Raw genomic sequence first — 16,243 nt, 5'->3', positions numbered from 1 at the left:
AACCTAGTGATTCTGTGATTCTGTAATTGATTTTCATTGGTAATTGTGTACATTGTGTTTATATTTAGGGCAAATTCTTACATTGTGATAACATGACTGGCTGTCATCTGAAGCCCTGCGTGCTTCTCATTTGAAGAAATGTAATTGCAAATGTATTAAAATAAAAACAGATGCTGGATACTGTAGGCATGAGCATCTAACTAAACATGAACTTGAGGCTGCGTGCTGCACCTAGCCCACATGGTGTTTTCGGACATTACTGTAGAACTTATTATTGACAAAAAAGGAAATATATGCATATAAAAATATAAAACGTTATTTGTATAACTTAATACTTTTAAAAATATTTGCTGCTGCTAGTATTTTCACAGAAGTTGCTGTTTGGTATGTATTACCTATTCTTGCCCATCTAGCTTTAGAGCAACTGATAATGAACTGCAGGTGGTTGTTGCATATAATGTAATAAAATGTACAAATCTTGCAGCATTGTCATACAAGAAAGATAGAAATGTAATTTTGTGAGATTGCTGCTGTTAATATTTATACTAAGTCAATGTCTATTCTATTGTTGGTTCCAACCTACCACATGCTGTTTTTAACAAAATATCTGAAGTATTCACTCATCTGTCACTCAAGGATGAGTCAGGAAGTGTTTATAGTAAAACAAAAAATGGTAAATTTATCGAGTGTTTAATACACAATATAGTTATTCATAACCTTATAAAATTATTAAGAATAGTAAAATTGAATGGCAAGCTTCTTACAACTTTCACTTCAATACATGTGTTGATGAGCATGTTAAGCAGTTCTCGGGGGAGAGGCTTCTCTATCTCTTTTTTTTTTTTTTTTTTAATGACGTTTTCATTGCCATTGTGTATACTTCTGTACTGCAGTGGTGCCTGTGGCCCCGGGGAAGGGATGTGTTTTAGATATAAGCACTGTTTTGGAGACGATTAACATTTATTTGATTTTTCAGCAGGTGCATTAATTCTTACGTACAGTTTATTTTGTTACGGAGCACTATGGCACAGAGTTGAAGGACTTTAAAACCAGATTTCATACTTTCACGAGTTGTTTGCATATTATGTATTTGGTGCATTTAATGCCATAAAGCATCTTACTGAAATGTGAGAAGTTGCATGTGTTGTACTTCAGTCACTCTGTATACTTTCACAGGCTAATCCATGATCTTGTGCGTTAAGGAAATAGAAAAGTGATTGGTGAGAATTCCTAAGATTTTTTTTTAATTTCATATCAAAGAATATTTAGTGGTAAGTTACCATGACTGATAGAAAGTCTTAAGCTGATTTGTCTCAGCTTTGCTGTTATCTATATCACTTTTTTTATGTATACTTTATATGCATATAAAGTTTGTTTATTGTATTTTTCTTTACAGGAGTGTTTAAATGGCAACTTTCTTGTTGGCTCTAAAATTGTTTACAGAAACAGATGTGTGTCACACTATTTGGCTTCCTATAAAAATGTGTGCGTATATATATGTGGACACAACAATGAAAGGAGATCGTTCTGTTAATTATTCTCTACTTGCTGTTTTTAAAGTGATGATCTCTTGTTTTCTTCTAGCATCAGATAACAGTCAGCGATTTCGAGAAACCTGCTTTGCATTTGCACTGACGCCACAACAAGTGCAGCAAATCAGCAGTTCAATGTGAGTGAGTTTGATCAGTAATACAGTATTTATAAATAAAAGTAAATAAAAAAGGGAACTGGCTTACCATACCTTTCATTTGAAACGTGATCTTAAAGAACACAGAAGTGTGCGTAGTGCCTCAGAGAATACTCTTCTGGGGAATTCTTTTCTCCTTTGTATGTATGCTGATGGAGAGGGAAAGGGTGAGGAAGAAAAAATTAAATACCACCACTGTCCAGCGAGTATTGGGCTGTTTTCTCTTGTACTAAGTGCTGTACAAATACATAACTCTCCTCTGGCAGCCGTTTCTCACCATCAGTCAGGTGCTTTGTTGAGTTCTATGTTTATTCACTATATAAAGATGGTGTTTCATAGTGATACATCGGAATTTCCTCTATAGTAGAAGAAAAAAAGGAAATGGTAGATGTCAGATGAGTCTGTAGTTGGTTTATTTACCTTAAAAAATAAAAAAAATGTACCTTTTAGTGTGTCTCATTGAGAGTGGTGGTTTGACTGACCAGAAGGGAAGTGTGGTATACGCTATAGATAATGGGAAGTGTGGTTTACATACATTGAACTTACCGCAAACTCTGAGAAAATATTGATGAACCTGTTGTGTAAACGATATGTTTTAACCTCTGTTATGTTGTTTCTAGGGATATTTCTGGGACCAAATGTGACTTCACAGTACAGGTCCAGCTAAGGTATGTGTCTGTATTGCCTGTTCTTGATGCTGGAGTTTTTTTAAATACATCAGATATATGCTCCCCAGCAGGTCAGACTTTCCTTTGTGGAGAAGAGTCTTATCCTGTTGTTTTCTTGAGAAAAGCCTGCCGTTGGCTGCTTTGAAAAGGGCAGACTTAACGACTCGTCCTTATTACATGCAGTTTTCCTGAAGTTGCTGGTGGCTTGATACCTGACATGTCAGAACACTGCATGTACTTAGCTATAGCCAGCTGATTTCTTCAATTCGTTATTTTAGATTGTGCATAGGCTCCTTTCTTTAACTCCACATCTGTCAGATTCCAAGTGCCTGGGCCTTCAAAATACACATGCAGGGAGCGTTATTTTTCCTGGCAGAGATGTCAAACACAGTATTTGCTGGGCATGGCAACCCAAGGTCTACTTTTCTTTAGGCAATGGGAGGCAAGACTTTGGGAATCACCAGATTGAGTCTTAACCTGTTGGTTATTTTAGAGGTTTTGACAAATGTATTGTAAGTTGATTAAATCCTGTGTATCCCTGGAATTCTGTAGAGGGCTGTGAGCAGAGCTTGCTCCTGTCAAAAATGGCTCTCTTGCCTTTTGTCCCCCTGGCCATGTTTGCATGGTGAGCTGCTAACTTGCAAGAGAGCAAGTGATTGCTTTTGGGTCTTACTTGTTAGGATACAGTCTGCTGATTGGCAGCTCAGGTTGGCTTGGTGTGGGGTCAGATGGACAACAGGATGAGGAGGGCATGAGGGAAAACTGGGATAGAAAGCTTCCCCTTTTTGAGAGCAGCAGCCTGTTTGGCTCAGCTGCGTTGAATAGCTGTACCCTGATGTGATGGTACATTTGCATGGATGGGGCAGGTCCCCTGGAAGAAAGCTAGTGGAGTTGAGAGGCTCTTTTTGGTCCTTTGAATGCCTATTGTCCTCGATCTTGGCCTACACGTATTTCGTAGGACAAGGAAGGGTGTGTCTTATTTTGGTGCCAGCAGCAAATAAGCCCATCTGAACATAAGTAAATAAAACTGTCTGAACTTAAGTTTGATGCTGTGGCTACGCAGCTAGCTGGTTTATTGAAGTTGGAGGAGGGACACTTGAAGAGACTGTATGTTTTGTCCTTTGTGAAACCCTGGTCTTGTATCAAAAGGTCAGGCTGGAGAAATGGTAGGAAAGAAATTCGGATATCTGTCTTTTGTAACAGGAACCTGCATATCTGAATGAGTCAGTCTGAGGAATTTAAGAAATCTGAGGAGGAACCTACAGCCACATTGATCCAAACTTTTGATTTTGGGGGGCTTTCCTGCTTAATGATCTGTACAGCTAATTTGTGTTTAGCAAGATTTGTCATACTTTCATAACTCTGTGGGAGAAAAAATTTCTTCTTAGGAAGAGGTGATCTTTAAATCACTTTAGAAGTGAAAGATGATGGAAGCTCTTTGCTTTTAGGTTTTGTTTATCAGAAACCAGTTGTCCACAAGAAGATCACTTCCCACCCAATCTGTGTGTGAAAGTAAATGGGAAACCATGCAGCCTTCCAGTAAGTAAGATGTTATTTTGATATATGTATTTGGATAGCATTATTAGGAACAGTCTGTCAGAAATTAGCCTAAGAATTTATCCTAACATTTGTTTTCACATTTTGAAGCATTTGAATGAAAGATGGATAGATGAATGGAAAAAACAGTTAAGTAAATTGTTTCTCAGGAGGCCAACCAGTAGATCCAAAAGGTTAATTTTCAAAAAATGTGACAGTAAATTTTTATGTTTGATAAACATCCCATGAGATTGGCTGAAATTGGACTCTGTTTTGGAGGTTGTCTGTACAGGGAATAGACCATTATTGACCAACAAGACTAAAGAGAAAAACACCAGCTTACAGTACTGGGGTAGCGCACGGGGTTAGACTGGGCAATGTTAGCCAGGCAGGTTGAATAGGACTGCTGAGAAAGGAGAGATGGCAAAGGTGCCTTTTAATATTCCGGTGGGCAGGGTTAGGATGCGGAAAGTACGAGGCTCCGTGTAAGGAGAAAGGGCTTGTAAAACTCCTGATATTTCATTGTCTGATACATATATCTCGCTATATATCTATATATATCTTTAAATGGGAGAGGGAGCCTGGTTCAGGTGACACACAGCTTTTATTGGGGCAGAGTTGTGGTGAGAGGGAAAGGCGGCGAAAGCACTATTTTTTTTTTCTGAGGGCAAAAAATACTTTGATTTCTAGGGCTATCTTCCACCAACCAAAAATGGTGTTGAACCAAAGCGACCTAGCCGACCAATCAACATTACCTCACTCGTCAGATTATCTACGACGGTACCAAACACAATCGTTGTTTCATGGACTGCAGAAATTGGAAGAGTAAGTAACTTTGGTACATAATGCTGTCTAAAGCTTATTAGTTTCTGCTTTGGCCTCTGTTTGAAAGACTTGAAAGATAAGCAAGCTCAATTGTGCAGAAAATACTTCATCGTTTAGCAGTAGACTGTTCCTTCTTGTGATTTCGTTACTTTATGCTAGGCAGGTATGACATGCTGCCTTAGATCAGTAGCCCTCAAATTTTTCGGTGTGGTCTCTCAGTCTTCACCCCCCGCTCACCTGTCTTTGTGACTCATTGAGAGCCTAGATAATAAGATCAAGACATCCTAGAAAACCGTTTTGTTTGTTTGTCTTAACTTCAGACTGCAAGTTCTTCCTGATTTTAGGGACTTGACAAACCTTGCCTTGGCTTCCACTGGTAACTAACATGTGACATTCAGTACAGAGTGGTCTTTTAGAACTGTGAGGACACAAAGCATAGCAACTCAGCACGGCCCAGGAGATTCAATTTGTCTTTGTTACACTTCTGTTCTTGCAACTGCTATCTTTATACTTAATATTTAAAATGTCATGTTTTTATAACTTTTTTGTGTCTGTGGGAGAATGTTACAATTGGTATTATAAAATTGCTGATGTTCCACTGGACTAATTAAATCTGGAACATGCTACAAAAAGTTACTTCAATAAACTAGCCCGTGAATTAGTGTACTGCTTTCAGTGATGGCAAAAAGCCTGCTAGATACACATTACAGAGTCAACATGTACTTGAAAAACGGTGGCTTTGCCATTGCAACCATCCTGTTTTTAGAAGTCCCGAGAATTGTCCTGAGATGAAACCTTGTCCAAGAATTTGTCAGTGCGCAAAGCCCAGGATTCCTGAACCAGCGTGGAAAAATGCTTACAGCCCAATTGTGCACAATAGCCAGTTATAAAACATCATGATGGTATTTCATGATGGATTTCTTGTGGAGCGTAAAACAGTCTCCATTCAGAGTATAGAATAAATGATGGCTGAATGATTTTTTTAAAACCTCCTCTTATCTAATGAGAACTGCAGGTATCTGAAATAAGCATTTAAAAATGAACCTGTTTTGGTTTACATTGCAGAAGTGCCTGCATGCAAGTTGATGAATCCTGGTTATTACTCTGAATACAGTGCTGCACTTTTGCTTAAGAATACCAGTGAGGATTTAGGGAAAAGAAATGTGACAAGTCTGTGTGAACTCTAAGCTCGTCTCTTGTGAACTGGCTAGTTTCTCAGGCTCTGTAGGTATTTCAGTTATAAAAAACATATTGGCTAACTTCTAGCTTAGAATACAAAACTGAAGTGGCAAATTCTTAGTGTATTTCATGAGAATTAGATGCCAGTCAGAACTTCCCCACTCATGAGATGTAAAGCTTCCTAGAGTGGTTGTTTGAGACCTTGACAATTAAATGTGAGGAATTATTTTATATTTGGATGTGCCTGTACAGTACAAAAATTGAATTCCCCTCCTCCCTTTCCCTTAAGAGTCAGTTGCATGTCTCAACTGGTGTACTCTACCTTTCCTGAAGTCATAATTGTGATTTTTACACAATCTGTTTCAAGAGCCTTCTGTACAAGATGCCTTGGGCAAGTTCGTAGCTTTGTAGATTCAAGCTGTCGGTAAATAATTTCTCGATGTTAATTAGCATTTTTCTAACTTCTATAGTAATTGAGGCATTAAACAAACAAGTTAAAGCAGTAGTGATTTTTAACGATGTGAGAGGCATTCATTGTAAGAATAAAATATTTAAAATGTGGTGTTTCTGATGCTATTTCAATTTGTGTAATTTTATGGTAAGATATATTACTGAAATCCCATCTTTGGATTCTGGTGGCATCCTAAATAAAGGATGGTAGATGTCATAATTGTATGGATTTTTTTGGTTTGTTAGTGGAAACATACATGGCAGTTGCTGGGGGAAGCCTTTCATTTTTCAATTTAAAGTGTATGTGTGCAGCTACAGGTTTAGCAAATGCTGCTTATATCAAAAAGTAATTGATGTACCCTAACATGAGAACACAAATTTTGTCCTTTCCATTTTGGGGGGTGGCGGGGAGAAAGGGGTGTTGCTGATGAATGCATAGTACAATATCACATTTTTACCAAGACAGTTATTACCTTCTGTTGTTAGTAGTTTACAAGAAAAATGAGAGCTTCAGGAATCTCAAACTGTGGTTTGAAATCAGCTAGCGATGCCAGGAGGAGCCGTTCCTCCTGCCACTCCTGCTCTGTCCCTCTAGGGAAGGCTTACCCTGCTCACAGGGGAGCTGGCAGGGTAGGTGTTCGGTCGGCATCTGACCTGCTTGTGTGCCAAATTATCTTCTGTAGTGGCAGAAGTGAGCATCCCTGGCTTTTTGCTGACACTTTTGCTGTCACATGATAAGTAACATTTGCATGGTCTGTTCTGTTGAGACCGGTGCAGGGAAATGACCCAACCTCTTCCAGAAGGGAAGGACAGACAGTTGGGAGCGGTGCCTTCTTGCCCATTCCGGCTAGATTCACTAGAGTACATCTTGATCCCACTGAAGTCTTGAACTCTTTAACTGCCTTCTTTTAAGCTTTGGCAGTGAAGTAGCGTTATCATTTCATAGACAGCAAGTGAAGGAAGGCAAGAAAAAGAAAGTTGAACAGTTCTTCCAGAGTAAGAAATACTGCAGGTGATGTATCTCTTTATGTATCGCTTTTGAAGCGGCATCACTGCTGATTTTCCTATTTTGAAAACAAAATAAGCTTTTATTAAAAAAAAAAAGTTTTGATCATATTTGACCTGACAGCTTCCCTTAAATATATTGACACAACTGTAGTACCTAACATTGATGTAAAATTGCCTTTCTGAAATGGGCTGTAGACTGCATGCCCTGAGTTAGATGTAAAACTCCAGAAGTGTCCTAAATGCTGTTTTAATAGCTCGGTTTGCAGCTAAATCTAATCTCAGTGAAGCGTGAAGTCACTTTTGTTGCACCTCTAAAGCTCCAGCCCTGTGAGTTTTCTGAAGCACGATGGGTTTTCTCTAGTCTGAAAGCTTTGCCATCTAAACTCATGTAACTGCTTTAGAAACACAGTGCCCTGTAATCACATAAAGAATTGCATAAGCATTGTATAAAATACAAGCTATCTTTTGATTAAAACAGTTTTTACTTTGATCTTTTGTTGTGTTTTCTAGAACTATTCCATGGCAGTCTATCTTGTAAAGCAGCTGTCCTCTACGGTGTTACTGCAGAGGTTGCGAGCAAAAGGAATACGGAACCCTGATCATTCTAGAGCACTAAGTATGTCTGATGTACTACTTGTTTAAAAAGGAAAAATAGCTTTTGTAAGAGGAGATTTGAAATAGGACTGTACTAACCGAGGTTTGGACTTCCTACAATTCTCTGGGTTTTGAGAATCTGATAGTGGCGTTCTTTGTATTCAGTTCCAATTCAAAGACTCAGAGGCCTTTGTTTGTACTAGGAGCCAGTCCAGGAACCCTGTTGACACTGTGAAGGGAAAAATGCAAGAGAATCTCTTTCAGTTCAGCCATACTGGCTTTGTTTCTTCAGAATAGAACAACTGTATTTATATACTTAACTGGTAATTCAGTACCTCAAGCAAGCTGAACTAAGTGCCTGATGCTGAACCTTGATGCTGACATGCTGGAGGAAAGTCTCCATCAACACGGTTTTTTATTCTTTTGGCACGGTATTGCGGAGTGAGCTCCTGGAGAGAGAGTGTCTACTCTTCCCAGCCCCCTTCCGAATTTAAGTGTGAGGTTTTCTGCTTTATTCTTTTCTCTGACAAGTAGATGTTGGTATAAGTTTGTATAATAAAAATGCAAGCAAAACCTGCTGCATGTTTCTTTTTCAGGGAGCAGGTGAAAATACCAACACCTGACAGCTGTTGGTCATACTCTTTAATGCTCAGATAACATATGTTGTACGCAGCACAGGACCTTCTCCAAAGGGAAGAAATTAGTCCACCAGTAAATGCTACAAAGCCAGTGGTATATAGTGCTGGGCATTAGCTTGTGCTAATGCAGTGTGGTGATTTAAATGCACAAAAATCTAGAGAGTTTCCAGGTGGCTTACTGCTGCTTTGTATACAAGGTGAGAATGAGGGTGTGTAGGTGTGGTTCATAGAGCAGGAAGAACATGGAACTGACTTGTTCCTTTAACCAATGACTGCTTATGAACGGTCCGTGTAAGTAAAAGAAAAGGATGGGTAGAGATGAAAGACTTCTCTAGCGCTGATATTTCACTGCAGCTATTTAAGTCCCGAATTTTGCCAGAGTACTTTTGATTTCATATTTCTCAATTTGCTTTTCAATTTTAAATCACAGGATTGCTTGATGAGTATTTCGGAGGTTTACAGTGGTGCTTGTCCATGTGTCTTTTTTTTTTTTTTTTTTAATGTGCTTGAAGTTACCAGTCAAGTTAATGTGGCTCATCTTGTTGGTAGATTTTAAATAACTTTCAAGTACAAAGTTGCATGTATATGAAAAGAATCATCTCTGTATAAATAGATTTTCTAGGGATCTTGGTTTAATATGAGTTTTTCCTGCTTTTTTCATTCTTAAATCTTGTCATTTATGGTCTTTCTAGAGAGTAAAGACTGCTTACATTACATGTTTATTGTGTGAGTCTGAAACAATAGTTACTGCTGCTTCCTTCCAGTAGATACGGCAAACTGAAAGTTTAGCACGCAGTTTCAGACTTGTTTTATTTCTCTATCATCCCGTTTGTGTGTTAAATCAGCTGTAAAATAAACCTTTTTTTTCTTTCAAAAAACAGTTAAAGAGAAGCTGACTGCCGATCCAGACAGTGAAATAGCAACAACAAGCTTAAGAGTTTCTCTTCTTTGTCCAGTAAGTTTTTTGTTTGTTTTTTTTTTTTTAATTCCCTCAAAACTGATTCTGATCAAAATGTGGCTGTTCTGAGACATGTATTTGGTATAGGTTAGCTTGTGTTCACCTGTGTGTTAACCTTGTGGGGATAGGATCCAGTGCTGAAGTTTGCCATCACTGTGCTTAAGCATGTGATATACCCCTGAGAAAACGAGCATTCCATTAACTTGAAAACGCTCTTCAAAATTATACGTAAGCATACATTTAAATCTGTCACTAGATCATCTGAGTAGGCAGTTTGGGTCCTTGATTGTGATACAACCACAGTCAGTGGTAAGGTGGGTGAATCTGACTATTAAAAATAGCTCTTCAGCCAGTGTCTGCAGCCAAAGAATTGAATGTCCTTTAACTGAAATTGATTATATGCACGTGTGCACTTTGAGTGTTTAATAATCTTAGATTAAAAATTAAGCAGTGTTCTAGAGGTGGTTCAAATAGAATTTGTTCCAAATTTGAAGTGGGAGAATGCAGTTCCAGTGAATGTGGAAGTGGCAGAGACATGCTGTGTCTTGGCCTGTTGGTTTTTAACCACTTTGTTGCAGGGATAAGCAGTGGTTTATACCTGGGTTTTTGTTGTCATTGGCTGAACTGCACAGTAGTAATATTGTGTGCACTTTATCTTTGTGACTCAGTGCTATTGTTTCAAGTACTGTGCACCTTCAGAATACTTCCTGTCTGTATCGATTGACACAATATCTTTATTGCAGTGTAACTTCTTAACTTCCTTTCAAGATTAAGGGTACATCTCTTCCCTGGTTTGGTTCAGTCTGCTCAAGCTTGACATAGAATTTTCAGTTTTGAAATCTAACTAAGAAAACTGACTTACTTTATTCTTGCAAAATTGAAGCTTAGTCCATATCTTCTTAAATTCTACCAATGTAAAGATAAACTTCTAGATGGATAAGCTTTGCTTCATAAAAAGCACAATTGTCGTTGTGGTTCCTTTTTATATATGTATTAGATAATTGTCAATCTTTCAAATGCGGTATTATCATGATCGTCAATCTTAAGGCTTTCTCCATATCAACGTTGATGCTAGCTAAATAATAACACATTTATAAGGAAGATAAAACTTATCTGTAAGAAAGACACGGGGATTGCATTTACAAAATAAAATTGCTCTGTAAACGTAGAACCTCATAACCTATAATCCTATAAACCTATGAACTTACACGTCACGTCGAAACTGCTGCAGATTTGGAATGCAGAAGTATTTCAGATCCACACCTGGCAGCTTATTTTGCTGAGTTGTTACAGTTGAATATTTGTTGTGCTGTTAGTACTTCGTTATTCTAGAAAGCACAATGATAGTCCAGTTGTTTTTTTTTGTCATTCTTTAGGCACAGTATTCTTACCACTTAAATACAGACAAAAATAATAATCCGTTAGTAGGAATTGAATGGCTGTAAGAGTTTAGAAGTGCCTATGCAGTAATTCATTATCTTAAATTAATCTTCATGCACCTTCTGGAATTACAGATTTTTACTTCAGTCATACTTGATTTGTCAAAACTGCCACTTCAGGCAGTTACGCTGCTTTATAGATCATTCCATGGGAGTTTTCTGACACACTTCTGTTTGTCCTGATTGCCTCCACTACTGATAAAAGTTCTTCTGCAGTGCTTTTAGATGCATGTTTTTTTTTCTTGATGATTGCGATTCAGATGAGTTAGTATTAGAGGAGGAATAGCCTCTACAGTATTGCTTTTAGGACTGCAAGTTTGCTAATACCTAAAGATGTCAAATTCTGTTTTGCCTTCTCATAGTTCTGCCAGGGTTAAAAACAAAACAACAATTGGACATTAGGATGCAGCTCTTCAGAAGTCCTACCTTTGTCCATATTTCCTCTTTAAAATTTACTACTTTTCTGATAGGCATACAAAGCAAAGCCTATAGCAGATTATTTTGAGCATATTTGTTTCTATTTCATTTTAATGATGTCTACAAAACATAGGTACTTAACTACTTTGCCAGTATGTTCCTCATTCAGTGCTGATTTCACTGTAGCTCTTGGAATAATCCATCATTGCAAAAGCTTGTTGGGACAGAGACTGCACCTTTCAACCTGTCCTGTGAATAGAAAGGTTATTAGCATGATTCAGACTGTCCTTGGGTCTGAATGTAATTTTATTACAGCCTCCATATTTTTACTTGCTAATTTGTAAACATTTGGCTCAGAGAGAATTTATTTGTAAATATTTTGTGCTTTTCTAATGCTTGAGTGGACAGTGTATGCTTTCAAAGTACACATTCAAAATGCTGATTTGGTGTCCCAACAGCAGAACCAAAAATTAAAGAATGATGTATCTTTAGCTCTGCTAATGTAAGGGTGCCCTTCTCCCATCTCATTTGTTACAGGTGTGATTCTCTCATGTGTCTACCTCAATAAAATACATGGAATTGCATATCTGGATGGGGTTGGCAGGTTTAGACTTTATAACCTTTATTTTGCCCTGGAAAAAAGTGCAGAGCGAGGCTGCTTCCTCTGAATTTGTTTTGGATTGCTGCTGAGCTTTTTTTAGCACAGAGGCCTGCTCTCCCTCTGAGACTGTGGAGTACAGAGAAAAAGCTGTCCTTAACTATTGGCTGAATCTGTCCAAGATACAGCAGGCAAATGGGCTGGACTGAGCCTGTATTTCAGGAAGACACTTGAATTCATGTTCTTTTTTTCCCTTGAAATAAAAATAAATAAATCCTCAGGCTCTGCAGCCGGACCAAATATGTAACTGAACAAAAATTCAAAATATCGCATTTTACTGTAGATTTTGCAGCTTTGTTTACAAATCCTTAACTCTTGTTTTGGTTGTATTTTCTATCACAAAAAGATAGCAGTGTTTTGTACGCTTGTAAAAGAAATTAATGCAGTGTTTTTTTGGCTGCCGACAGGCAGGAATCAAAGCAGTAACAGTGTTGGGAAACACAGTTTCTCAGAAGTTGGGATGCATCCCTGCTTTTATGACCTTCTCCTTTGTCAGTTCTGACACAGCTTGGCCAGTATGGCAGAGCTGATCCAAGATGTTCAATGCCAAAAATGGGAAAGGAGACATCAACTTATTAACACTGAGTGCGCTGGTTCTATCTGCATATGGCTTTGGTTAAATTTGACTGCCGCTTAGAAGTTAGAGGCCAGTTTTTATGCCAAAAGATTGTGAAAATGTTTCTGGTTTAAATATGCTTTTTTTTTTTTTACTCAGGAGGTGGGTATTTATGGTCTTCCGGCAGCACGTGTCTTTGACCTTCCTTATTTTTATTTTGCATCACACAGAAGGTTTTATCTGTGGTACCCTTACTCTTGATCCTGGCTGAGCTAGGAGACTCTTATTGTGCCCAAAAGACAGATGAGCCATTGACCTGCCATCTGGGAGATAAGAATTCATAACAGACATGGATCAGGGGGCCTTGCTTTGTTGGGGGTTGATTATGTGATAGAAATAATGTGCTTGGTCATGGATTTGGGGGGAGGGGGTGCCAAACACATGGCATATACAGCACCTCCTGCAGTCCAAGCTCTCCGCCACCATAACTGCGGGCTCCCCTGGGGGTTCTCTGCTCCTCTCCCATCTGGTGGTGAGTTTTGTGACAGTGACTGAGAGCCAGAGGGAAGAAAAATAAGCAAGATCCTGCAGTCTAGCTGAATTTGCTGGGAGTGGGGTACAGGGATTTCAGCTTACGGGGGATGCAAAAAAAAAAAAAAAAAAAAATCCCACAAAAAATCCCCAAGCATCATGGAGGAAGTAGTGGCTTGTGAGTAGAGCCTTTGTTCTTGATAGTGTTTTTAGTTTTCTGATACTCTGAGATTGAGTGCCATCCTGTGGCACCCATCTTGTATTGCTCAGAATCAGTATGCATGACCACGATGCTTGCTTAAGCCGTACTAAAAACAGTTCCTCCTACTATCCACTGGTAGAATTGGCTGAAGGTTTTCAAATGAAGTCATTGTGTATATTTTAGTCAAATATATGTATCTTCAAAATGCTCAGTGTAAGTTGTTCTTAATAAATAATTGGTTTGTTGTTGTTTAGACTATTCCCACATTAAAAAAGACTTGGAGAGATTCCTGCTTTTTACCTTTAGTGTGGTCAGTTAAAGCCCCTCCTAAACTGCAGTGTAAGCATTTTGCCAGAAAAAACCTGCTTGTTTTTTTTTTTTTTGAGGAGAGGAAATTTTTTGATTTCAGATTAATACGAAATGCCTTTCACTGTCAAATCAATTTTGCATTCAATGCAATCCTATGTTAATGTTGTGTGGTCTGGGTTAGTGTTGATCTATCTATCCAAGTCAAGATATTCCTGTTCCACTATTTAGCCTAAATGCCTTTTGTGTGTAGCACTCTTGTGTTATCTGCTCCGCTTAAGCACTCAGCTGTGCTTTGTTTATTAAACTTGTGGGAACTTTGCACTAGCCTGCGAGACCTCGCTGTCCTAGCCTTTCTGCAAACTTGAAGGAAAGGATGGTCCCCATCTGAAAGTGTGCTTTAGAACTCATTTTCTCCTGTCTCATCTTCCATTAACATTTGCAGGCTCTTGAAAAGATGTGATGGTATTACAGGGGGTAGTTAGCTATTTGTATTCTACGTGAGAAAAAGGCAGTGACATTCCAGGTTAGCTCACAACTGTATTCATAGTGTAGTTATATGTGTTATATGTGTATATGTGTATATATATACACACAGCAAGAGTAGAATAAAATAGTTTCTTAATAGTTAACACGTGTCACTTAGTTTGTGAGTAGTCACTTTCTGACAGTTCTTTGGAGAAAGAAGTGAAAATTGTGGAATTAAAGAAACACGTCAGGAAATCAGCCGTAATCCTGCAACCGCATTTCTGTATGCTTGTTTCTGTGACTGTGAAGTTGAGCAAGTAGTTCTAGTAGTGCCCTGATGACTGAAATGTGGACAGCAGTTTGAATACACAGTTTAACTGTGAGTGAATAGGAGAAGACTGACCCACGTTTATCAACTTTTAAAATCCTAAGGCAGGGGAAAAATTACTTCTCATGTTTCGTCCAGGACACTGGTATGTTACAGGTGGACTCTGTATTATGTTACAGGAATATGAAGGGGTGTAGTCTTCAGTTTCCTTGATCAAATGTAGTTAAAAATGTGATTTTTTTTTTTTTTAAGTAACTTTTTTCTCTAATCAAACCTACACGTGACAGAGGAGAGAATAATGTATGTGGCATGTATTTTAATCAAGACTCGGATTAGTGACAGTTCTTTCTGGAGTAAAACTCAACCTGTCTTTGTCTCTTTTCAGACAGAAAAGCCCTGTTTGTTAATTGGCTACCAAGATGATGTAATCTTGTTTTATTTTTTTCTCTTAAAGCTGGGTAAAATGCGGCTAACTATACCATGTAGGGCCCTGACTTGTTCACACCTGCAGTGTTTTGATGCCACTCTGTATATTCAAATGAATGAAAAGAAACCAACTTGGGTTTGTCCTGTCTGCGACAAGAAGGCTCCCTATGAACATCTCATTATTGATGGGTAAGTAAAACTTGAATCAAAGTGCAGGATGTACCTTACACTCTCTGCTTACTGTTCTCGTGCTGCACAGAATCCAGTGCTCTGAAATCTTGTTATCTGGCTGTGGCCTGTTTTATGTTACTGTGTCCTTTTATTTCCCTGGTAAAGTGAAGAATTACTAACCAGGTGCCTCTTCATCCAGTGTTCTGGAAGAATCATGGTCAAAATCAAACTGTTAAAGTTAATAATAATGAAAGGTATTCCTTCCAATCCTAGCTAAATTTTTGAGGTATCCCGCATCAAATGGTTGGGTGTTTTGTTGTTGGGTTTTGTTTTTTTTTTTTTTCTTCTCCAGTATTCCATAGTGCCAGATCCGTAGGTGAAAACAGCACATGTTGTCTTTTCTTTTAATGGAGCAACTGTACAAATCTGGCATCGTTGACAGCAGACATTTGTGTTAGATCAAATAAATACTGCCACCCCCCAAATGCATGTACAATTCCATGTACAGTTTCACACTTGGGGAGTTGCTATATATAGAAAGTGACACAGAGATTGATGCCCTGGTACTGCCTACCTGCAGAACATTAAAAAAACCCAGTCTAGTATTGGTCTCCATGAAGAAATGCCAAGTATGTATTCCTGGGTTTGCATTTTAATTCCTTAGATAGGAACCTTCTTTCAAGTGGGATAAAGGACGAGAACAAGTAGAGTCTTCTGAGAATAGGCTCAGAATGTTTTACTCAAAAACCCCCACCAACCATGCAAGCAAAAAACCTACCAAAACAAGCAACCAAAACCCCAAAAAGCAAAACAACCCCCCCTGAAACAAACAGAACCCCAGAAAACCACCTCACAGTGATTGGGTTGTCTTTAGTGAGTGTGTGCTTTGTTTTGGTGACCTGCCAGGGAAGCATAAGATTACTTGGGATCCCCTTTAAGGCCTTGCAGAAAGCTCTTTGAAGAGACACTCAGGGGTCACACAGGCTGCTTTAGATTCATGGACCCTGAGGTTTACAGGTCCTCTGCTTTGGATCAAAGAACTGTGGGGTTCCTTGTTCTAGGTTTCAGCCTAAAATAGTAAAGACTAAGAGTAGTAATAATTAAAACAATGTATTTTCCTTATTTCTTCTTGTGTTGCCAGGTGGGGATGTTGGAGACTAGGTGATGTAATTGTAGCATCCCAGGGAGAACGTTATTT

The 16,243-nt window shown here is 38.5% G+C and overlaps 1 protein-coding gene across 1 annotated transcript in view; it reads left to right on the top strand.

Moving 5' to 3' along the window:
- Positions 1 to 1,584: 1,584 nt before the first annotated feature.
- Positions 1,585 to 16,243, top strand: part of PIAS1 (protein inhibitor of activated STAT, 1) — a gene marked incomplete at its 5' end in the record, with an annotated part of 19,526 nt that continues 4,867 nt past the window's right edge. Inside the window, 7 exons of the mRNA XM_010296581.1 lie at positions 1,585 to 1,669; positions 2,308 to 2,355; positions 3,804 to 3,894; positions 4,582 to 4,716; positions 7,864 to 7,969; positions 9,467 to 9,540; positions 14,903 to 15,063. Of these exons, the coding sequence (XP_010294883.1) occupies positions 1,585 to 1,669; positions 2,308 to 2,355; positions 3,804 to 3,894; positions 4,582 to 4,716; positions 7,864 to 7,969; positions 9,467 to 9,540; positions 14,903 to 15,063 (700 nt within the window). The remainder of the gene's footprint in view (positions 1,670 to 2,307; positions 2,356 to 3,803; positions 3,895 to 4,581; positions 4,717 to 7,863; positions 7,970 to 9,466; positions 9,541 to 14,902; positions 15,064 to 16,243) is intronic.

This window comes from Phaethon lepturus, unplaced genomic scaffold (genome assembly GCF_000687285.1).
Source record: "Phaethon lepturus isolate BGI_N335 unplaced genomic scaffold, ASM68728v1 scaffold53301, whole genome shotgun sequence".
Taxonomy (NCBI): domain Eukaryota; kingdom Metazoa; phylum Chordata; class Aves; order Phaethontiformes; family Phaethontidae; genus Phaethon; species Phaethon lepturus.
This window is presented reverse-complemented; position numbering and strand designations above follow the sequence as displayed.